Source organism: Diabrotica virgifera, chromosome 6, assembly GCF_917563875.1.
Source record: "Diabrotica virgifera virgifera chromosome 6, PGI_DIABVI_V3a".
Classification (NCBI taxonomy): domain Eukaryota; kingdom Metazoa; phylum Arthropoda; class Insecta; order Coleoptera; family Chrysomelidae; genus Diabrotica; species Diabrotica virgifera.
The window spans coordinates 100,212,075-100,236,595 of NC_065448.1; the positions used below are offsets into that span (position 1 = coordinate 100,212,075).

General features: G+C 32.5%; 1 protein-coding gene across 3 annotated transcripts in view; it reads right to left on the reverse strand.

The window, feature by feature from the left end:
• Positions 1-24,521, reverse strand: part of LOC126886651 (puromycin-sensitive aminopeptidase-like) — a 101,671-nt gene that overhangs the window by 23,370 nt on the left and 53,780 nt on the right. For all 3 annotated transcript variants that reach the window (XM_050653646.1, XM_050653644.1, XM_050653645.1), the window contains 3 exons: positions 17,939-18,492; positions 6,946-7,252; positions 3,259-3,445 (listed from right to left, as the gene is read on the reverse strand). In XM_050653646.1, the coding sequence (XP_050509603.1) occupies positions 3,259-3,445; positions 6,946-7,252; positions 17,939-18,492 (1,048 nt within the window). The remainder of the gene's footprint in view (positions 1-3,258; positions 3,446-6,945; positions 7,253-17,938; positions 18,493-24,521) is intronic.

Below are 24,521 nucleotides of genomic sequence, written 5' to 3' on the forward strand. Positions count from 1 at the left end.
CACGTTTTCCGAGGAAAATTTTCGTCGGAGCAAATCGGGAAAAACATGCCTCTATGCAGAATTAAATTGGGGTGAATTTTTATTTGAGTATTTTTGGTGTAAAGTTAAAATCATCGGAGTTATAGAGTAATAATTGAAAAAAATACCATTTGTCGGCGCCATTTTGTTTATAAAAAAAGTAGCACACTATCTGTGGACTTTGCATATCTATATTAATATTATATAGGATCTTATAATTCGATTAAAGCAATAAAATTGCTGGTAAATAACCTTTCTTTGTATTTTACTAATTAGACCAACGTATTATAACTATTTTTTTCTTCAAAATTTAAAGATTATGCAAAAAAAAGAAAAATTTATATTTTGTCGATAAAATATTAAACAAGCATCTCATCTTTATATTCTTTATAAGTTTGATCAATGTATCATGATTATTTTGGTTATTATTGCGATCGTAAATTGTTAATTAACAATTGAATTGTTGCTAAAATATTCGTTTAATTTTCACCAGCTTCTGGAATTACAATCTATACCAAGAAATCTTTGATGTCACTAAGTTATTTAATTATTGATTAATAATTACTTACCTAAAACTTTATTTAAAAATTATAGTTTTTGTTAGGAAAACCCGCATTTTCCGAGGAAAATTTTCGTCGGAGCAAATCGTGAAAAACATATCTCTATGCAGAATTTAATTGCGGTGAATTTTTATTTGAGTGTTTTTGTTGTAAAGTTAAAATCTTCGGAGTTATATAGCAATAATTGAAAAAAATACGATTTGTCGGCGCCATTTTGTTTATAAAAAAAGTAGCACACTATCTGCGGACTTTGCATACCTATATTATTAATATATAGGATCTTATAATTCGATTCCAGCAATAAAATTGCTGGTAAATAACTTTTCCATGAATTTTGCTAATTAGCCCAGAGTATTGGTAATACTAAAAATTACAATTTTTTAAACTAAAAAATCGAAACTTAGTTAATAACACAGGAATTGTTTTATTATTATATAAAACAGGTATTATTTTTTTAATGTAAATCAGATCTTCGTGTAGTGCCTACCCGATTCGGACGTTGGCGACCATCATGGCAATCTGTACTTTGCACACTGCTGCTCTAAAAAGATTTGTGGTTGTTGTGTTGAATCACGTACGTAGATTTTTCGGCCAGGAAATCCTTCGCCTTCCTGGTCCTCGCCATCCTTCTACTTTTCCTTGCAAGATTAAATATCAGATTAATTAAGTAAATCAGATACGTTATTATATATGTTTGTATGGCACTGTCCTATACAGTGATGAGCGCGCTAATAACCGGCAAAATAACGCAAAAGATGGACAACATAATGCGTTGTGAAATAAAAAGTGATGAAATTAGTAGAGGTTGAAAATTATCGGTATAAACCTATAAAACATGACCACTTACAGTAGTTTCCCACCTTTAGCGCCGGACTCCACTTGCGATTTGTAGTCGCGCGATTGCTTTGTCGCGAAAATTGAACACATTGTTTCAAATATAAGTCAATCCATTTGCGACTAAATAATCATGGATTGACTTGTCTTTGAAACAATGTGTTCAATCTTCGCAACAAAGCAAGTGGAGAGTCACGCTGAACGCGAACAAAACAACAACAATTGTGTTTCGCGCCCCTTCTGTGTCAAAAAGAATCATAATTAATGAAGACGACCAATATCCACTTAGTCTGTTGGGAGAAAGGCTTGTTGTTAGCCCGACTGCGAACTATTTGGGAGTACTGTTCACCAGGACTCTTAACTGGAACGCAGATCTAAAGGCAACTTTAGATAGGGTAAGGAACAGGGCCAGACTTCTCAACCCCCTCTCTGGAAAAATTGGCAAGACAGACAAGAAGACTCTCATTCACACTTACAAGACCTTTATTCGACCCGTCATGGAGTACAAATCATGCCTCTACTCTCTTTGCGCTAGAGCAAAACAAGAGAGGTTGCTGGGGGCAGAACGTAGAATCTTGCGTAGATGCAACTATGAGCACTGGCGATACCCCTCAAACGAAATCCATAACATCTCAAACATCCCCAAAATCACCGAGAGAATAAACTCTCTGAACAGGAACTTCACAATCAAAGTAATCAACGCCCCCCCCCCCCTCCGACACACAAGAATCTCTCAAATGTTCCTGTTCATCTTCCGGCCACGTACTCTGCCGAACGCCCAAACGCAAAAAGATTCATTTACCGTCTGCTCTAATGCAAACATGCATTGACGAACTCCCGGCAGAGTACGAAAACATCCTCGAGGCTACTCCGTTAGCCTTCCGTACCCACCTATAACATATCCTCTTCCCTACCCCGAACAGGGAGAAGTTGGTTTTTGCGGTTTCCCAACTTCATTGCACAATTATACCTGTTCGTCCCTAGAAAATAGCCGCAACTATTTTCTCCACTCGAACGCTCACTGCCAACGCTTCGCTCAAAAGCCACCTCCTGACCGCCCACGAGGGACGCAGGTTCGCCTGTCGTTGTACAATGGTTTCTAGGGAGACTGGTCGAGAGCGAAGCACGGACAGTACACGTAAATGTCTATGGAACCAACAACAATCCATCAAAACTTTCTTCTCTGTTGACTTCTGGCCTTCTGGACACCACCGTCCGGCATAACCAAGGAAAAACACCAGGACACGACACTTGCCCCAGTGTGTTTTTCGGACTGTTTGCTTTTACTGCCACACAATACATTCACTACAAACCCTGAAGAGGACAAAATCCTAAACGGGGACGCACATTGAACGCATTTCTTCTTAGCAATTATCTAGACAAGCAAATCAAACAATGTGGCATGGCAACAAAACAATCGCGCGACTACAAAATCGCAAGTGGAGTCCGGCTCTTAGACGTTAGTTTTTTTCGTTTCGACTGACACAAATAAACGTCAAAATATGACAAGGTACCTAGTAGCTGAATATTTTTTGCCCGAGGGAATGGGAAAACTGTGTCTGTTTAATTTTTAAATTAGTTTTCAAATAAAGATATTTTAAAAATTGAGAATGATTTTTTTTAGATAAATTTTGTGCGAGGTACATTTTTGCCAATAAAGTTGTTTTTCAGAATTTCAAGAGGACGTGTGTGAGAACCATATATGAGGGTACTCAAAAGTTTCTAAAGTAATTATGTATTTATTGATGCATGAGAAACCCCAAAACACCAATATATTTATGTATATTTTGTTAACAATCAATTAATTACAAAAAAGCATGCCAATCGAAAAATTGAATTTACGTACCTTTCTGAATAGTTCACTGCTATCCGTATATTGTATCAAAGTTTGCAGTTTAGATAGTATATTAATAATAGTCATCCAGACATTTGAGTCTGATTCATTTTCATACACTTTTATAAACTTTAAAAGCGCTACTGTGTCTGTGTACCCTGCTTTAACTAATGCAAACATGTCTTCGAGTAAGCCCAACCTAAAAAAAATCACTGAAGAGTTTAGAATCAACACAAATATAATCCAAATTAATCCAAACATACAGTGAATTTTCGTGGCGCAAAGTTTGAAATGGCCCATTTTAGCGCAATTGGTTAGGTAAATTCCCAAGTAGCACAATAAAAACATTTTAGTTTTATTTAAGGTTTATAAAGGTTTTATTGTGGTAAATAAGAAGATAATGGTTTTAAAGTTACCTTGTACATATACTGCCAGAACTTTAAAACTGTTAAGCCTTTGTCACTAGTTTTAAAGTAATCTTAATAGATAAATTTGTCTTATTGTAGTTTTAAAATGGTTTATTCTCAGTTCACTTTAAAACTAATCAGTTTTATGAAGAACTTCTGGACTATTTGGTTTTATTATATTCTAGTTTGTGACCTTTTAGTTTTATTGCAGTTTTAAAGATTCTCCTAAAATGACTAATAAAACCTATTATGAAAACTACTTGATCTCAAGACTATTATGTCAGTAAATCATATGCCTTAAAACTATTTTGTTAGTTTTCTTTAAAGTTGCTTTCTTAAAAGCAATTATTAGGCTATATTAAAACCAAACGCTCTTAACTGAATCAATTTGTTTATCGTAAAGACTAAACTATGCATCTTGTTAGAAACAATAAAACTAAACGCATCCCCTCTTCTCGCATGTCCTAAATGGTCGACCATTTGTTTTAGAGCAAAACAGTTGTGTAGTGTGTTGCCACAAATGGAAGTACAGATAGTATGGAAGAAATAAGTCGCAAGTACTTAAAATATAAACGAACTGGTCATTATGGCTTATTTTTCAAAGAATACAACACACACTGCACTACGACGCGCGACGCCTCGATTTTAAGGTTAGGTTCACATTAAAACCGAGTGGCATTATTGACAGCAGCATTAAAACTAAACGGTTGTAATTCCAATGCAACCTTGCTTTTATGTAGGATATATGCTCTTGGAAAGGTATAAAATAAAACCATTTGATCTTAACAATTCTCTGTCGATAGACTAAATAATTTTATTTGGTTTTCGGCCATATTGCTTTCTGGAGATGCTGAAAGCCATGATAGATTACAATATAAGGCTTACATAAAAATTATAAATAAGCGACTAAAGACACAAATTCGATTTATTTTAACATTAAAACATTAAAATTGTAGATACAATTATTTTTCTTTCAAATTAATATTTTTGGGATTTAAATTGTCTTATTATTATTATTCTTTAACCGCCAAATGTCAGAAATTTTAGGGCGCGTGAGTTAATTGTCCTATTTTTGTTAACCTTATCAATAAAGTTGGGTGCGCAAGTGTGTTTCTACCTTGACAGTCCGAAATAACCAAGTACTTTTTATTATTTTATTATTACAAATATGTATCTACCTATCATAACACATGTAAAAATTTGTTGGCCTATATGGAGTATATGGGTTTAAAGAATCATTTAATATGGTAAATTGTCTTTAAAAGTATCCATTTAAGAAACCTTTTTAAGTTTGCTATAAAACTGCCTGCACTTAAAGTGTCTTTTAACATGGTTTTAAAAGCACCTTCATAGCAGCTTTAAAACCAGTTGCTTAAGGAAACAAAGTTTTAAGAAGGTTTTTATTTTTGGTTTTATTGACCTCTTTCAGTGTGGGTCGTTTTATGCTGAAAGCGGTTTTATTGCAACCTTAAGGTTTACTTAAAAACCAATTGGTTTTAATTTTAGTTTTATTCTACAGTTTTAAAGCATCCTTAAAAGACTTAATACACCCGTTTGGTGCTACTTGGATTGTGGCTGGTGAAACTCTAAATAACATATTAATACTGATATCTACAGTTACGTCACTGAATATCCGCAGAATCAAAGCGAAAATACTTTATTTCACGCACTTCTCCATAATTGGCGTCTGTTATAATCTACAGTAAGATGTGAGGTATAATGTTAACTACTATCTTTAACGATTGAGATAAGTCTTAAACTTTATGTACGTGTATACCTGTTTAATGCTCACATGAGACATCAAATCTTAGATTTTTCGCTATATTATATTGATAATTTTCACCCTCAATTGTAAATTATTACTTAAGCCGGCCCTGAATAATAGTTTCTAGTACCTACTTTTATCCCTACCTAGTGTTATCTGTACCCGAAGACAGATATTCTTAGACATTGCAACAGAATATTCCCTCTCTTGATTGTCGACCGCCGCAAGCGACAGAAGTGAAAAGTTCTCCTATCTGCTGTGGTCTTTCGACATGAAGGGATCATTTTCTCTCACTGCTTTCTCCGCTTGAAGGCAAAAAACATGGTAAAAAGTACAGCGACCTTCTTTGCTACCTCGTGTCGAAGTGTAAAGACGCGACTCTCTCGCTCGACTGTTGCCGTGCCATAGGCAACAGAAGTGCAACACTTGCCGCATAGTACCACATGCTAAAATACTTGTGTATTCTAGGACCAAGTGCTCTGATTCCATTTCGTAGTAAACAAACGTTTTTCTTGTAAAATAGTGTAAAACGCAAACAGTAACGTGTACGTGTGTATCCGCAAAATCAGACAGAACAATACATAGCCGATTTTTTTCCACGATCGACCACCGCAAATAAAAACCTACTTATCTGAGACGGTGATTTTGGTAAGATTTGACTGACTTACCTCGAGTGTCTATGACGGAGATTTTGGTAAGATTTTTTATAAAATTAGAATTGTGTGTATGATATAATCCCTCTCTCAATTTCCCTTGAACTTATAATACAACCCACACAACTCTGAAATTATATTAGTATTTGTACATGCCTTAATTGTACACTATCATTGTTAAGAAATGATAAAAAATCTTTTTCTGTTAGTCTTGCAAAATGAGTTCCATTCTCATATTAATTTGCCACCTAAAGATTTCTTTATATAAGAGGTATAATTTTCGTATTTTATGTAACCTCCAACTTCGGTGAATGATAGGTGTTATGACGGGGACAACTTTGTGACTCTGTCTTTTAGTCCTCGAACTAAGTCTATCTAACAATAAATTTATTACAAAATGAATAAGGCAGCAGACGAGAATAGTTTAGAAAGGGTACATATTTATATGTTTTTATCTTCATTTAATAAAAATCAGTTAATGTTGGTAGTAATAAAATGAGAAATATTTGAATGTTTTGATCTTATATGAGCTTTCTAACGTTTCTGAAATTAGAAATTAGGAGTATTAAACTTTTGCTATTTGTTTCTATACAGCCTCAAAATAAGTAGACATAAAATTTAGTAACTGTTCATCAAACGAGATAAACAAACATAGTTGCTTTGTTAGAGTGACAGTTAGTATTATGGTTAAACAATTATTTATCATTACGGTATTTTAGTGTATACTTGAGATTTTAATATTAAGAGTTTTCATTATTAAAACGATTTATGACGTTAAACTTTTAAGAAGTTCTAGTTTTTTTTTTTTGTTTGGTATGACTGCCATGTACTTTTGTTTAAGTTTATTAATTATGTTATAAGCCATACTACATACCTGTCTAAAGGTGGCATAGTCCGATTTTTGATATCGTTTACAAATTTTTTTAACATTTCTTCTGAATACTGAGTTCTAAAGAAACCAACAACACCAGGATTAATTTTTATCCAATCTGTTTCCTTAACTCCAGGAACTAAAATTTCAGTAGACTTTGTATTAAGAAGTAACTTAGTCACCTCACCATCAGGATTTTGACTGGATGAGATAGATATTGGAACCATCCATTTGAATTCTTCGGGAGATGTACAATTTGTCGACATAAACTTCTCTTGGGACAGTTTTACTATGATGTCACCGGATTCATCTAAAAATTAATACAAAAATTAATCGTTGTCCAAGACTTTTAAGTTTATTATTCATTTTAATATTTTCAGAATATATTGTTAACACTGCTGGAGATTATGGTAGACAATTTGTATAATTTGCAATCAATACAAAAATAATTACATATACGCCAGTCAATGGGAGCAAGAATAGGATATTACCTCCGAATTCTATCCTACTGCATGGATTATGGATTTTAATGAAAATTTGGGCCTAGCCTCTACTTATCTCCTAATTCAAAGTCTACCCTATGCCGATGTGTGCTTTTATCTTGGGGGTGGTTCCCGCCCCTTCTCAGGGGTAGAAAATTTTTTGGTTAAAATTATCACGGAATTCGCTAGAGAACCTAATTCTACGCAAAAACTGTTCCATAATTTTTTTTTTGAAAACTCAATACTTTTTGAGTTATTCGTGGTTGAAAATTGGCCATTTTCATTGAAACATAAGTAAAATTATCTTTCATTGTAAGGTATAAAAAAACAAAGAGACACTTGCCTCCATAACTCTTCTAGTTATAATACAAAAAGAGATATGGTAGGTGAAAATAGTTTGTTTTTTGGTACATTCTCAAATTGGTGTATTCAACTTGAAATAACAGAGAAACGGTCGATTTTACGTGTATAATGCTACCAACACGTACGTATAATACTACCAACATGCTGAAGTGCTTGAAAAGACCTTTAAAATGAGCTATATTAAAGGTCCATGCATTAAAACTAAGCGGGATATGCTGCAAACAAAATTGATAACTAATGTGTTTAAAAAAAAAATGAGAAGTAATTTTAACCCCCATCCACCAAAATGTAAATGCATCGTTTTCCTTCTACAATACCTTTTACTATAGTGATATTTCTATGTTCAGAAAGTTGGACGGGTTTAAAAAGAATGGTTTTTGAAAAAAAAAGATCAAATTACCGAGAGCATTTTTAAATGTTCTTAAAAATCTTCCTTTTTCTCCATGTAACTTGAAAATGATAAGAGATACAGTAATGACAAATAAAATGGAAATTTTTATCTGAAAAAACCCTATATTTTTGTGTGGTATCTTTTTTCATATCTCTTATCATTTTCGAGTTACATGGAGAAAAAGGAAGTTTGTTTTTAAGAAAATTTAAAAATGCGCTCTATAATTTGATCTTATTTTTTTCGAGAAACTATGCCAGAATTTTCGAGATAACGGGAACAAATCATATAAATAGGAGTTTTACGTTGGGACGTTTTGAGTTGTTTTTGTAGAGTGCTAGTGTTAAAATGAACATAATAAGTTATAATAACACCGTGGTCGTATGTTATTTTTGAATGTACATTTCGCGGGATTTTTGACTTATAAATAGATAATTAATATTTACATATAAATTGGTTGTTGTATTGTTTTTAATAAATTGGATATTAAGTGTTTATTATTAATTAAAGTGTTTTTAAATAAATGAATATAAAAGTAAGTGTTCTTATTTAAATTAAGTTAGCAAAAATAATAAATAAATAAATATAAATCGTAATAAATAAAGTGTGTGACCATGACATCGATCAATCAGTTGATGTTTACTGAGTTGAGAAAATAGCTTGTGGACCGAAAATTAAACTACAGGAAAAAAGGCTGATTTAATCAAACGTCTGAAGAAAGCTCTGCAAGAAGAGGGTCATATTCCAGAAACTTATGTGTATGACAAGCATGCTGCTTTGATTTCGTCAATTTTGAAAGACATCACATCATTAGAAAAAAAAGTTTCTGGTGACATTACATCGTTAGAAAATAAAGTTTCTGTTGAAATGTCCAAAGTTTCGACGGATATCACATCATTAGAAAATAAAGTTTCTGGTAAGATTACATCGTTAGAACATAAAGTTTCTAGAGAGATTTCGAAAGTTTCAGGTAATACTACACCCCTGGAAAGCAAAGTCAGTAAAGAGATTTCTTCTTTGGAAAGCAAAGTATCCGCTAACATCTCATCAGAAATCTCTAAAGTCACCTGATTTCGACGACAAGATATCGTCGTTAAAAAACCAAGTCTCTGCTTTTGAAGAAAATATGAAAGACATGGAAAATAAAATAGAGGAAACATAAAGGAGACAGAAGAATTGAACCCATTTTAGTAGAGATAAGAGACGATAAGGCCAAATGCAAATTGGAGCCACGGCAGATACTTGAAGGGCGTGGAAGTTCGGTTTGGATGTCAGAAGTTCAAAGTCAATTCGTGTAAAAGCGTGCGCGCCGCTCGCGCGCAGCATTTTTGTTAAATTAATACGTGTTTTCAAGGTGCGCTCCGTTTATGCGCTACTAATCTAACAAGCATGCTGCGCGCGAGTGGAGCGAATATGTATACATACTTTAACAATATACTCAGCGACGATAGATAGTAAATACTGTTTGCTACAATATTAAATATAAGGATATTTTATAAATATGCGCACACATATAGACTTTTTCACACACATACAGTAGGAAAAATGAAAGAATACCCATGAACGAGCATATATAACACACTGTATTTTCCTGGCACCGTGTCACACAAAAAATTGGCCAGCACAAGTACATGTAATAATTATTGTTACATATACTTGTACTGGATAATTTTCTTTGTGACACGGTGACAGGAAAATACAACGTGTTTTATATGTTCGTTTATGGGTATTCTTTCATTTTTCCGACTGTACATAGGTATTAATAAATAACAAACACAGAAGTAGTACCTAAAAAAGTGGAAACATTAAATTACCGAGTAGAATTAATTAAAAACTACCCATAGATAGCCCACCTCGTGGTAACCAAAAGACGTATCAACAACTAGAACTAGATGGCGCTACTCGAAAAGCGTATCGAGATTTCTCATTCTCTCTCTGACTTGCGAGTAGGTAGCACAGCACAACCCCACATAGCAATGTAACAGGGATATTCAAGGTCAACGCACGTTTGCTAGTTCGCTCCCTGGCACGGGATGACACTACTAGTCTCATTTCTGCAGGTTTCTGCACGTTGTTCGTAAGCTCGTTCTGTCACTTTCGTTGTCAGTTTTCATTTCCTTGAGAAAAATACGACGCCATATTTATTTGTTTTATTTTTTCATAAATAGTGTTTAAATAGTGCAAAATAAAGCATCCAACAACAAAAAGTGTAAAGTGAATTACAGCAGTTGTGTTTTATTCCAAATGTATACAATTTTGGTGTGGTTTAAACTGATGAATAAATAATATTGTGTAAATATAATTATGTGTAATAAGGTAGTTGTGTTTTAAGTTTTTACATTGATAATAATTGATAACAAACATATTTTATGAACATACATATAAACATTTTTATAAATAAAGATTGTATTCTATGTTTTATTCTTTAATTTTTTAACCACTTTGGCATTTTAATGTAATGGAAAATAAATATAACCTCAATATAACACAAGAAAATCCAAATAGTATACGAATTATAAACGTTGATTGATAAATACATACAGGTATATTTTTATCAATCAACGATATAAATATTATCGTATAGGATAAGGATTTTGTTTTCTTTTGTTATTTTAAGGTTATATTGATTATCCTTTACATTAAAATGAGTTCTCAATCCCAGTTAATTTTACAGGTCTTTTGAATTTACCGCCATTTGGCATATAGTTACGCTCCCGACCACTGGCTGATGCGACAATCGTCGTTTCACTCGTTAACACGGAACTTGCATTGCTAGGTGGGGGTGTGCTGTGGTAGGTAGGAGTAGTGTCAGGGTAGAACTTACCCTATCTATAGGTGTATTATCTGTGACAAGGTGTTGTGACAAGTTATAGCGGAATTTTATAAAAAAAGGACTCACATTTTAGATAAAATGGCCTCTATAACGCATAAGTGTGTTTACGCGGGATATTTTGAAAGAAACGATGGAACAAATAATATATATTTCTTTAAATTTCCCCTGAAAGACGTAGAGCGTACAAATTTGGCAAAAAAACTGCGGGAACATTGATATTATATTGATGGATATCAGTGACCTGAAACAGAGGGTAATTTGCCAGCATCATTTTGCAGTGGAACACATTTATCAAAGCGGCCAAAGAAAATTATTAAGGAAAAATGCTGTTCCTCTAAAATTTACATAGTTAACAACTGATTTAGGTGAGTACTCAATTTAGAAATATTTTTATGTTTGCCTAATGCGCTTTGTCAATGAGAATAATACTTATATTAAAATATATTTTATATAAAATCAGTTGATATTGACTGATTTATATATTTTTTACACAATTAAATCAAAAGAGATTTTTCTTTTTAAATATGAATGCGTTGTTAGTATCACTCCAGAAATAATGGAGATGCTTGTTTTGCTTTAATTAAAATTACACATAAATTTCAATTATTAACTATTTTAGGTGATACCCCACCATTATGCTCTACACACGTTTATTGCGGTACGAAACGTAAAAGATCTACAAGTGGCGATTGTATGGTTAGGTCAACTCCATCGCCTAAAGGCGCATTTAAATCAAAGCGAACACGAACGAAGGAACGAATTCGTATGTGTTCGCTTGGTCATTCGTTCGCTACAAAGTAGGACCATTTACATTGAAGCCAACGTTCGCATTCGTTGATGATCGGGAGTGCATATTTCCCGCAGATGTATTTAAGATGGGCCAGTCACACATTGTGTTTTAAGTTTATTGTCGTGTTTCTTGTTGGGTAAATTTTAATACAATAATAGCTTATAAAATGCAATGTGTGTTCTGTAAGGAAAAAATATGTCATATATATTCATAAATATAAGTATAAATTTTGATACGACTTCAATAATTTCATTTTGTCCTGTCTCTATTCTATAATAAATTATTTCATTTAAAAAGTTTGATTTTAATAATTAAAATAAAATAAAAATTATTTCCAGACTTAAAAATAATTTATCCAGGTATTTTTTATTATTTTGTTGAAAATTTTGATGATAAGTTTTATTTATCAATATTTTATTTAATAGGTCTGGATCCCGCGTATGAAAAAAGTTGATTAATAGCAAGCTGAAAATTTGTTAATAGCTTAAGGGTGTCTAGTCGGACAAACTTTGATGTATGGGAACACTGGAACAGGGGAAGTTTTAATTGTGGAACAGGTTAAAAATTTGGAACGTCAGACCACGAAAACGTCCCATGTATTTTGTCGGACAGAACTTTCAATTGATTTGTTACCCTTTCATTAAACGCTCATGCAAAAATCAGACTGCTATTTTGTCACCTGTCCTAATTCCTGTCATTTGACATGTTCTACGTGTTCCACTCATTAAAATGCCCAGTTGGTGATAAATAGCAGTCTGATTTTTGCAGAGCAGTTTAATGAAAGGTAATAAATTAATTGGAAGTTCTGTCCCGACAAAATACATGGGACGTTTTCGTAGTCTGACGTTCCAAATTTTTAACCTGTTCCACAATTAAAACTTCCAGTGTTCCCATACATCAAAGTTTGTCCGACTAGACACCCTTAAGCTATTAAAAAATTTTCAGCTTGCTATTAATCAACTTTTTTTTTCATACGCGGGATCCAGAACTATAAATCTGGCATTATTAACTAAAGTTTGAAATAAATATAACGTCCAAAAATGTCTAGCAATTATAAATTCATATTTCTTCTTCTTCTCAAGATGCCGTGCATTTCTCCGTAGGCGTCCACCGTACATTGTCTTGTTTATAAAATATTACTGTTTTTAGCAGCATTGCAAAGCATTTCATAGTCGTGGATTTTTGTCCACTGGTGGCGGTGGCGATTACGCAGCCATGACATCTTTTTCCCAGACCCCTCGTATCAGTTGCTGAAAAGTGTATCGTTCCCCTCGTAATATGTGCCCCAAGTATGCAGTCTTCTTACTTTTAACATAATTAAAAAGTTCCCTATCCTGTAAACCCGCTCTTCTTAGTACTTAATCATTTCTTACTCTGTCCGTTCATGATATTCTATGCATTCGACGTAGGCACCACATTTCAAACACTTCAAATTTGTTAATGGAACTGGTCTTTAACGTCCACGCTTCCATTCCGCACAAGAGCACAGGTCAAATTTAACACTTTTTAGCGTATAAATTACTGACAAAATATTTGTATTCATATTTCTAATAATGACAAAAGTAATGACAAAAAAATTATCTTATTAAAATAATTTTGAATTCAATATATTTAGGTAGGTACCTGTAATTTGCTTCGAACTAATGTACGCAATCTGTATCAGCAGCCAGGTAGCAGGTATTATACGCTGTTTGAGGGAGCATAGAATAGAGAATAATATATTAGAGAACCAGCTTTCTTAAAATTCTTCCTCGAAAAAATTGCTTGCTCTTGGTATTATGACTATATTATGTTCAAATAATAAATTGTAAAATTGGTGTATCCAAATAAATTTGCTTTTAATTAATTTTAGCAATTAATTTGATTTGCTTATCTCATTACTCTTTCTGGGTTGAAATTTATCCAATAAAAACATTAGGCTTTTAAAAGCAAACTACTTCGAACCCTCTTTTTGTCTTTCTCGTCTAAATGATGCCAGAAGCTAATTCATTTTTTTAGTTCAGAGACATCACAACCCATTCCTATAGAAATGTTAAAACAACCATCCGTTTTTCTGTTTATTATTTTATATAGCTTCGATTTCGGGTTTCATAGGCATTCTTCATTTCTATATAACTCAATTAATTGAAGTATCTTTTCATTAGTCCATTCCATATTGCGAAATTATGTTTTCACGACTACACAATAAACAACCCTCTCAAATTAATGTTAGTAAATACATTATCAGTACTTATCCACTGTCCACATTGATCAACGATTTCCTTTGATGATTCGCTAACTTACCGACATCGGTTGGAACATGTGCGAAAGCGAACGAATTCGTTCGGTCGTGCTCGATTCGCTGTACAAGTACAATAAAGTTAACGAACGAATTCGTTCGTTCGTTCGTGTTTACTTTGATTTAAATGCGCCTTAAGATATCAAGTAGTAGTCTCAGTGATATTTCCAGTTTTGAGATTAATTTGCCCACAAAACTTGAACCTGAATTGACGGAGAAGGTAAAAAAATTGGAGTATCAAGTAAAAGCTTTAAAGAAGAGTTGTAGAAGTCAGCGTTGTAGAGGAACAACAAAAAACAAAAAATCGGCAACCAAATTCATGTTACAGGTACTATTAGAAAATAAAAGCAAATACGTGCACACTTTTGTTAATATGCAGTTTTCACACAAAACTCGTTCACAATGGAGTCACAATGGAGAGGATTTAGCTCTCGCCATTTATTATAAGTCTCCTAGTTGTTACAAATTTTTAACTATATCTGTTAACTTTATATTACCTTCAGTAAAAACAATTCAAACTTGGTTGCGTGCCATAAAATTAAGAACTGGTTTAAACACTTTCTTAATTGACAACTTGAAAAAAAAAGCGCAGACAATGGATGAGTGGGAAAAATTTGTGTGTTAATGTTTGATGAAATTTCTTTGAAAAAACAATTGGAGTACAATAAGTCAGATGACATTATAGAAGGGTTTCAACATTTAGGTGCTTTAGGAAACAAACAAACTTGCCAACACAGGTCTGGTTTTCATGATGTGCGGCTTGCTACATAACTGGAAGAATCCGATATGCTATTTTGTTACAGGTGGTCCAATACATGGCGACAACTACAAAAACATTGTAGTTGAAGTTAATTCAAATTACAAAATATTGGGTATATACCAAAAGTGATAGTGTGTGATCAAGCATCTAATAATAGAGCTTTATTTAAGCTGTTAGGCGCATGTTAGAACCAGCCTGCAATAGAAATAGGAAACCAGAAGATTTTCACTCTGTTTGATTCACCCCACTTATTAAAAAGCCTAAGAAATAATTTTCTTAACAAAAAGTTGACGTTTTTTGCCGATTCTAACCAGATATCGTGGCAAGATATTGAACACACATACAACATCGATAAAACCAATGTGAGAGCACGATGCATGGTGAAAATAACAGACGTTTGCGTAAAGCCTAATAATGTCCAAAAAATGCGTGTAAAAAAAGCAACACAAATTTTCTCCAACTCAGTTGCCTCAGCAATATCAACAGCAATAGCTGTAGGTCAGTTACAAACCAAAATGGCTCTTCATACTGCCGAATTTTTGAGAATTATAAATAATATTTTTGATGGTCTCAACAGTAAATATTGTACATATCTAGTGATAGTAATCCAAACAAAAAGCCAATGTCAACTTTAAGTACGTCACCTGAAAACTTAAAAGCAGGTTTAGAATATTTTTAAAAAATTAAAGTTTTTGAAAATCAGAAAGAGAGAAATAATATTCACTGTCTACACGGTTTTCAGTATACAATTTTGTCGGTTTTATGTTTGTGCGAGGAACTTCAAAAATATAATGTGTCATATCTTTTAACATCTTTTCTGGACCAAAATCCTCTAGAAAATCGTTTCTCTATTGTGCGCAATCGAGGTGGCTCAGCTCCAGAGGAAGGTCTCGATTAACAATTTTTTTTTCATTTTTATAAATGCTTGTCTTGCAAATTCAATGCGTGTCCTGATTTCTCTAGGTACCTTAGTCATTGTTTTCATTTACCCAGGTTACCAGATATTTGTAGTTATTTTGTAAAAAAATTTAGCTATATATTAGGTTTAATTTTCGGTAAATTAATAATGTATATATTTGAATACTTCAACTACTGCGATTAATTTAGCTGTAATTATAGCAGTATTATTGTCTAGTTTTATAACATTTTTATTTATTTATTTAATTGGCATTGGTAAATGCCATACAGCCAGTCACAACATAATAAAATTTTCTAAATATAATCTTAACTATTATAAAACTATAACTAAAACTATTTTATGAAACTACAGTACAAAACCATAATAGAAACCAATGATATAGTACATTGAATCACGGTTTTTGCTCCAAATTTTAAAGAACCGCTTATGTTGACATGAAATTTTGGCATACATATAGGAAACATGTCAAAGAAGAAAAGTAATTCTAAGCAAATTTTGCCCTATAGCATTTTTTCACTAAGTTAATACTTTTCGAAAAAAATACTAGATTTGTTGTAGAAGGTATATTTTAAAATATCCTAAAAAAGAGTCACAAGACAAAACGTTTTCGGATTAAGAAATCCATCATCAGTGTTCTAAAAGCCAAAAAATAGCATGCCCCAGCCACCAAAATGTGTTGGGTAAAAACCCTTTAAATGTAAAAAATTATATTATGTTACATATTTAAATAAAATGTTAGTGATGTTCTAGATATGCCTGGATGTTACCCAGGGCAACACAGGACTCTTTCCACGTGGTTGGAATTTTTTGGAGAAAACCTCACATATTGGATTTCAATGGCCAACTCTTAACTGGAATCCAATATGTGAGGTTTTCTCCAAAAAAATTCCAACCACGTGGGAAGAGTCCTGTGTTGCCCTGGGTAACATCCAGGCATATCTAGAACATCATTAACATTTTATTTAAATATGTAACATAATATAATCTTTTTACCTTTAAAGGGTTTTTACCAACACATTTTGGTGGCTCAGGCATGCTATTTTTTTGGCTTTTAGACCACTCATGATGGATTTCTTAAGCCGAAAACGTTTTGTCTTGTGACTCTTTTTTAGGGTATTTTAAAATGTACCTTTTACAACAAATCTCGTATTTTTGTGATTTATGGTATACAGCCAGCTACAGGATGTTTATTTTCCTCGTGGATTTTAATACTTTTCGAGTTATTTGCTAGTAAATATGTTCATTTTTCAACAAAAAAAAACACTAGGTGGTTTTTTGCACATAACGCAAAAAGTAACTATGTATTTTATCGAAAAAAGCGTTCCCAGCAAAAAATAGCTTCGAAAAAAAAACGTTCTCAGCAAAAAATAGCTTCTAAAAAAGTGAAAAAAATTGTGCATGTATGAACTCTCTAGATCCCGTAGAAGCACAGTTGTAGCTGATGAAAAATAGGTTCATATCTGTCAAATTTCAAAGCGAATATTTCAACGTGAAATAACCAAAAAATAATACACTTTTTGGGTAAAATTCAGTACAACTCTTTTAAAGTGTTCAAAAAAATATTCATTTTTATTTTTTAAAAAGTTTCTAGCATCAAAAGTAAACAAGCTACGCTCAAAATAAAGTTGGTCCCTTTTTTGGTAAAAAAAAAACTCAGAAAATCACCCCCTAGTTACCATTTTTAATCAAATTAATCGTTACCGTTTCACAAGTTACTTTAGTTATGTATTATTTAAAACTTTCATTGGTTCAAAGGGCTTATTAAAAAAAATATAAACAATTTTGTTTAATTTTTAATTTTCAACAAAATGCTTTTTTCAAAATAACTTAAAATTTATTAGCGACACCAAAAATCACAAAGAGTAAAAAAGGGTTTTGCTTTTCTGAATATTTTGGATTTTTTGTTTTTCTCTAAGGCAAAAATTGGTTAAGATGTGGCTGTTCAAAATTTGCATACACTCGTGATTTTTGACTAATTCAAGCCCTTTCAACTACAGCTCCTTCAAAAATAAGCACAACAATATATACACGAGCAAAGCAACTTGTGAACTTCTAAAGGATATATATTATCTCAGTATTTGGACTATCCATATCTATAAATACAGGGATCACACTTGCGAGAACTAAATACAAATTGATCTGAAAATAAAATAAAACGCAACAAAACAAAAAAAATAACTTACATCTGGTGTCTACCTTAATTAACGGAAATCCCATCTGTTTCGTCCAAGTCGACATAATATCTGAAACAGGTTCCTTACTCGCCTCTTCCAAAGCTTTCCATAAATCCTCAGTAGTAGTATTACCGTATTTATATCTGTTAAGGTATAAAGTCATACCTGCTTTGAATGTATCATTTCCTAAAAAGTGAACCAACATCCTGATGACTGAAGCTCCTTTGTTATATGTAATGGCGTCAAAAATTTCATTTACTTCTGAAGGATCGTTTACCGTTACTTCAATGGGATGTGAACTGTTAAGACTGTCCAATTCTAAGGCCCCCAAGAATGTTGTATTCACAAACTGCGACCAGACATCATATTCGGGAAATAAAGCCGAAGTATTAAGAAATTGCATAAAAGTTGCATATCCTTCATTTAACCATAAATCGGTCCACCACTTCATAGTTACCAAATTTCCAAACCACTGATGAGCTAACTCATGGGCAACGACCAGCGCCACTCCCTGCTTGGTTGAATTTGATGAGTTTTGGGGATCAATTAATACACGATTTTCTCTAAAATTAAATAGTCAATATTTTCATTTGTAATTACACAAGAGCTCTAAGTGACATTTTGACTGTTTTAATTTAAAGAAATAGAAATTATGTCAAATTGCCACGAGGGCAATACAAATCGGTAGTTTTTAAGAGCTCGAGTGTAATTCGAGAGGATTTATTCATGAATAGTAGAGTATCCGATATAAAGTCGATCGGCACCGATCTGTTTAATGGATAAAAATTATTGGACATGTGATTTAGTATGTTAACAATTAAAAAAAAATAAGGGGTACCCGATCAATTTTGTTCTGACTATAATTTACTAATAATTTCAGATTTTTTGGATTATTTTAAGTACAAAAGGTCTTTTGTAAATTTTCTCTTAAGTTGATCGTTTTCGAATTATAAACAATTTAAAACTGAAAAAAGAATGAAAGATGACGATTTTCAAGGCTCAAAAACAAAAGTAAAAAATATTATTTCCACCTACCTCTACCGAAAGTATACTTTTCCGGACCTGATTGTACGGAGCAAAGTTGTACTTTTCCTCCCTAGGGAGGAAAAGTAAAAGTGACGTCATGGTATTTCATTCATGAAATATAACTTATTGACGCCCTGTACAAACAATATCTACTTTCTATTACGTAAGTATCTATACATTTTAACGTTTATTTATAAAAACACCCTGTATTTTGCAGAATGGTAAAAAACAGTAAATTGTTATTTTGATTTAATAATGTTTACATTAATAATTTGACTTATATTTGACAGTTGACAGTTATATTGTACCTACTTGTTAGTTTTAGTTCTAATAAATTTTGTTGGTTAGTTACATAAATAAATTAAGTAAAAATGAAAAAATTAGTTGTTATTTGAGGAAGGTGGAAAAACCATATTTATAACATGGGAGTAAAGTGCCTTTTCCTCCCTTGAATGATTACATTACCAGTAAACTTCATTCTCGGGAGGAAAAGTAGCACTTTCCTCCCTTGTTATACAAATAGCTATTTTTACACGCATAGTTAAGGCTTTTACAAAACTTGTCAAATTTTTTATAGACTCGAAGGTGGAGTGTACATAACCTAAAGTTACGGGTATATGTATATTTTATCAAAAGTATATGTGTATGTGTATTTATGTGTATATGTATGTATGTGTATTTTATCAAAAGCTATATTTCTAATTTTTTCCACATGTTTCCGTAAGGTGCGCACCTTAAAAACTCCAGAAAACTGTTTTTAAAGTTTTTTTGGGGATTTCCCCCATTAATAGACTTCAAGATAGAAAAAATTAAGTTTTTATACGGTATATATAATTTGAAGTTACTGTCCTTTAAAACATGTAAATATTGGGCAAAATACGTTCAAACTACTAAAAAACCATGTTTTTTCAAGATTTTTAAGGGTTTTTGCAGAGTTAATCATATTAAGGCCATTGGTACATAATTCGCAAATATTTTATGGCTATTCCTACTTTTTCTGTCTTTACACGGCAAATTATGTGTAGTAAAATTCACACTGGTATGGATATGTACACATTACTAGAATGTCACTCTACTTAACAATGTCATCATTAACAAGGTCATCAACTTTAAAGAGATAGATAGCATTTGAATGTTCTTGGATAACTGTTATTTGTATAATTGCAAATTATTAATTCAGTTAATAAATATGATATTTTTTTCACTAACTATGTATTCAGTGATTGTAATAATTTATATGCACAACAAAAACTAATACTCAATCGAGAAAAGAGGAAAAGTGTTAAAGTGATTTTTTAATAATATATTGTTACTATGGAAAGCTTACAATTTTGAACATCTTTAATAAAAAAAATACTTGGATCACATAATATATCCTGATGTATTCTCTGCTTGGATCTTCCATAAATAATAAACAACAAATAAGTTTTTATTAAGTTCACGTCTTAAAGCAATTTATTTATCAAATACACTATCAATATTAATTAATCAACAACTCAAAATATTCCCGATGCCGTGTCAAATATTTAAAACCGTCACTGTATGTCATCATATTCTATTTGACTCAGTGCATTGTATGACAAAGATAGCGAATGTTCGAATTGGAAAATATCACCAGGGACATGGTGTCCATTTTTTTCGAATCCTGAAAAAACTAATAAATATTTTTAAAAAATTTAAACGCAGAATGAAAGACTAAATTATTATCGAGGGCAGAAAGTCCCTAAGAATAAATAAAAAGTTTCTTTTGAATGAGATATTTGAAATTAAAAATCACACTACATTTTCTCCTAGTTTTCACCCCTGTAATTTATTAAAGTAAACATTATAGAAGTTTTCAGGGACTTTCGGCCTTCGGTAAGAATCTAATCTTTCATTCTGCGCTTACATTTTTCAAAAATACTTATTAGTTTTCTCAGGATTCGAAAAAAATGAATCCCCATTTGAATAGCATTGCAGCCGAAAATACGTACCCATCCCCTTAAGGGATCGATAACCCGAACCAATTTTATGTAATTAAAGTGTTTAAAGGATCTTTAGTGCTTAACGACGTTCTACACCTTCGTTGCGGCCAGTTGCGGGGTATGCCTCTCAGAGGAAAGGGGGGAAACTTATATGCAAGCGAAAGTTGGTAACAATGCATTTATAGCAGAATACTCAAATCATATGTTTCAGTATTGAATACTTTATAAAAATAAATTATAATAAATTACGGAAATTACGGAATACATTACTGAATTAATTATAATAAATAAATTAAAAATAAATGGTACGGTAAACAATCCTCATTTTTTAATATGTTATTCCTTACAAAAAAACCTTTAATTTAAGCACAAGTAATTAAAAATCGTAAATTTGGGTCAAAAGTTATTAACTTTTTAAGATTTTCCATAAGAGCCCATGTTAAAACTTAACTTTGACCCTTAATAGTAATTAAACGGCACGGTAAAACAATTTTTTAAAAATCAAGTCTTAGTTTGTTGAAGCAAACTATAACATACTAAAATTTCATGCAAATCCTTAATTCTTTGCCGAAGGTGTAGAACGTCGTTAAAGCTGATAAAAGATGGAACAATCCAAAAACACTTAAATACCGTTTTTTTTTTCATAAAATGAGGCTTTAAAATACTTCATCCCATGTTTTTCAAGAACATATTTGAAATGTGCTATTTAATGGTGCATAAGCGCAAAAAAATTACAAAAATCCCATAGAATCCCGAAACACTTGAAAAAACGAGGTTTTCGCATGTTTCAAAAAATTCCTAGCTTCTTTGAACATGAGAAATACATCTTCTCATGTTATTTTATAAAATTTGTGAAAACATGCTTTAATGCTGTAGAGTGGTAAAAAAGTTGGGTAAATCCAGTAAAAACGTCCGAATAACCCTTCAAAAACTGGTTTTTCGCATAAATGAAAGGATGTATTTGCTTTTTTGAATATGGAATAGAGACGCATTATTAACCCTGCAAAAACGCACAAACCCCCTTAAAACCTTGAAAAACATTTTAAATCTCCTAAAGGACTCAGATTTGATCTACTTTGAAGTCTACAAAATGGGGAAAATCCCAAAATCCTATAAAACCAGTTTTTCGGGGTTTTCAAGGTGTCGCACCTTACGGAAAATCTACAAAATATCAGAAATAAGTGTTTTGATAAAATACACAAAACAAAAAAATATACATGCAGCAATCACCATAAAAAAAGTTATAGGAGAATATATACTCTCCTAGAAAAAGTGTTTATATGGAACAAATGGTCACGTTTATTTGTCACTTCAAAATACTCGTTGATACTCGTAAAGAGGACGACTGCATAAACTCAAATAGCCAACGACGCGGCCGCGTAAACTATTATTAGGCTTGGGGGAAAATGGGAAAGGAATACGTACAGAGTAGTGAAGTAAAGAATATTCGTAGATATTCGCATTCGCGAATATTCGCATATTTTTGCATATTCGCATCTGCATTCGCATTCGCGAAGTTTGTGCGATATTTTGCGAATATGAATAACAGAAAAAAAAATAATTTGAAGTTAATATTTGGTTAATAAAATCAAAATCTAATCACTTCTCGTCTTTTTTTTATCAAGAAAAGGTAACTTAACACATTCACGGACACGCTTCACATGTAGACATGTCTTCTTATGGAGTAAGTGACTTCATATGCAGTCGTATTCGTGAATGTGTTAACCTCAATAATCACATTATCAGCCTTCACTTTTTTTCTTATTTGGAAAGCTTTTAATTTTAAATATATGTATGTACATATTTGGAAAATATAATAACAGATGATGGAAAAACGGACATGTCAATAAGAGTTATAAAATGAAGAAGGCTACTAACGTGTATTACTCATTAACCCTCGTCAGGCGGTGCGGGGTGCAGCTGCACCCCAGACCTCGTTTTTCTCACATATCTTTTTTAATATTTTTTTTTATTTTTGTCCGTTTTTTTATTCGCATTAAATTCAATTTTAAACGCATTCCACCCATTACAGCATTTAAAACTCTTTGCGTTTATGAGTTTTTTTTTTAATTACTGTAAGGTGCAAATGATGAAAATTTCATCCTGAATTAGACGTTTCGACGTTTCTGCTGTTCCACCTAGAACTAACAGAGCTATGGGATAATGTCGGTGTTATTTATGTCAGAGAAAAAAGAGCGAAAGTTCCGGCATAACTGTATTGTGTGTAAAAACTTTGTGTTGCTCACACTGTGAAAAATTTCATGTGTTTGTCTTGCAGCGAAAATATTGTTTTTAAGAAGAAAAAATGAGTACTTTGTAAAATTATGTTTCCTAATATTATGGTGGCTCCCGCCTTCTGAGCCACCCTGGATACTGAGGGGTGGTTACCCCGACTATGAGGGTTGATGTAGTAAATATAGTTCGTTGTTAAGACATTTATTTACACGTTAAATATATCACAGGAAACAACTGGTGGTATATTATTTACTTGAAATCGATGTTATCCCGTCGAATCTCAACTGCTAATTGATTTATCTGTTCTCGTAAAAAATATAATTAAAGTCGGTTATTGTTTATTTACTGTTTTGGTAAGCCGAGGTGACCGTGATTTAAAGTGCTGACTGTTAATAAACACCCACTGAATATTATTGCAACTCGACCTTGTATCAAATACTAGCATGCAAAACTAGGTTACTCGTATTTATTAAACAAACATTACCACGGGCATTTAATTATTAAAAGGTTTATTTGTAATATGATGTTTATTGAGATGCTGTGTATCCCAATTCATCTTCCCCTTCCCCCGAAAATTTTCTGACTACGGAAAAGGAAGAAAATTTTTCTAATAGTACCACTAATTACTTGCTGCGTTTTACGAAGTACAATATATACATTTTTCCTATAAATACTAATTAGATACAAAAAATAAAAGTGAAAATGTTCGTTATCTAGACTGTTCCCGTTTCACTTGTCACTCACGGTGTTCTCGGATTGTAAGCATATAGTCTATTCTTATGTATTTCCTTGATTTTATTGTTTTCCGATCTGATCTTACAATTAACATTATTTACCTCTGTTATTGTGAAAGGGCCTACATAAAGACTATCAAACTTACCATTCTCTTCCCTTTTTACCAGGACTAGGTCTCCTATTTTAAATTGTTGTGGTGTTGCTTTGAGCTTATTCTTTTCTTGTCGCTCTTTTTTGTGCTTTAGTAAGAAGGTTCTAGCTCTCTCGTGTGCGCTTTGTAGTTTGTAACGTAACTCATTGTAGTAAGCATCTATATTGTAACATGGTTGAACCTCCTGTGTAAGGTCTTCTGGTAGGTTAACCTTCCTGCCATATAATAGTTCAAACGGTGTGTAGCCATGGTACGCGTTAGGGGTTGTATTGTAGCAGTATGTGAACATCCTGCAACACACATCCCAATTTTCTCTGTCTTCATCTATGAATGCTCTTACGTACTCGTTTAATGTTCTGTGTAGTTTTTCGCAACTTCCAATGGACTGTGGATGGTATGCCGTTGAGAAGTTGTGCTCTATTTTTAATAGCTTTGTTAATTCCTGCATTACTTCATTTTTATATTCTGTGCCTTGGTCTGT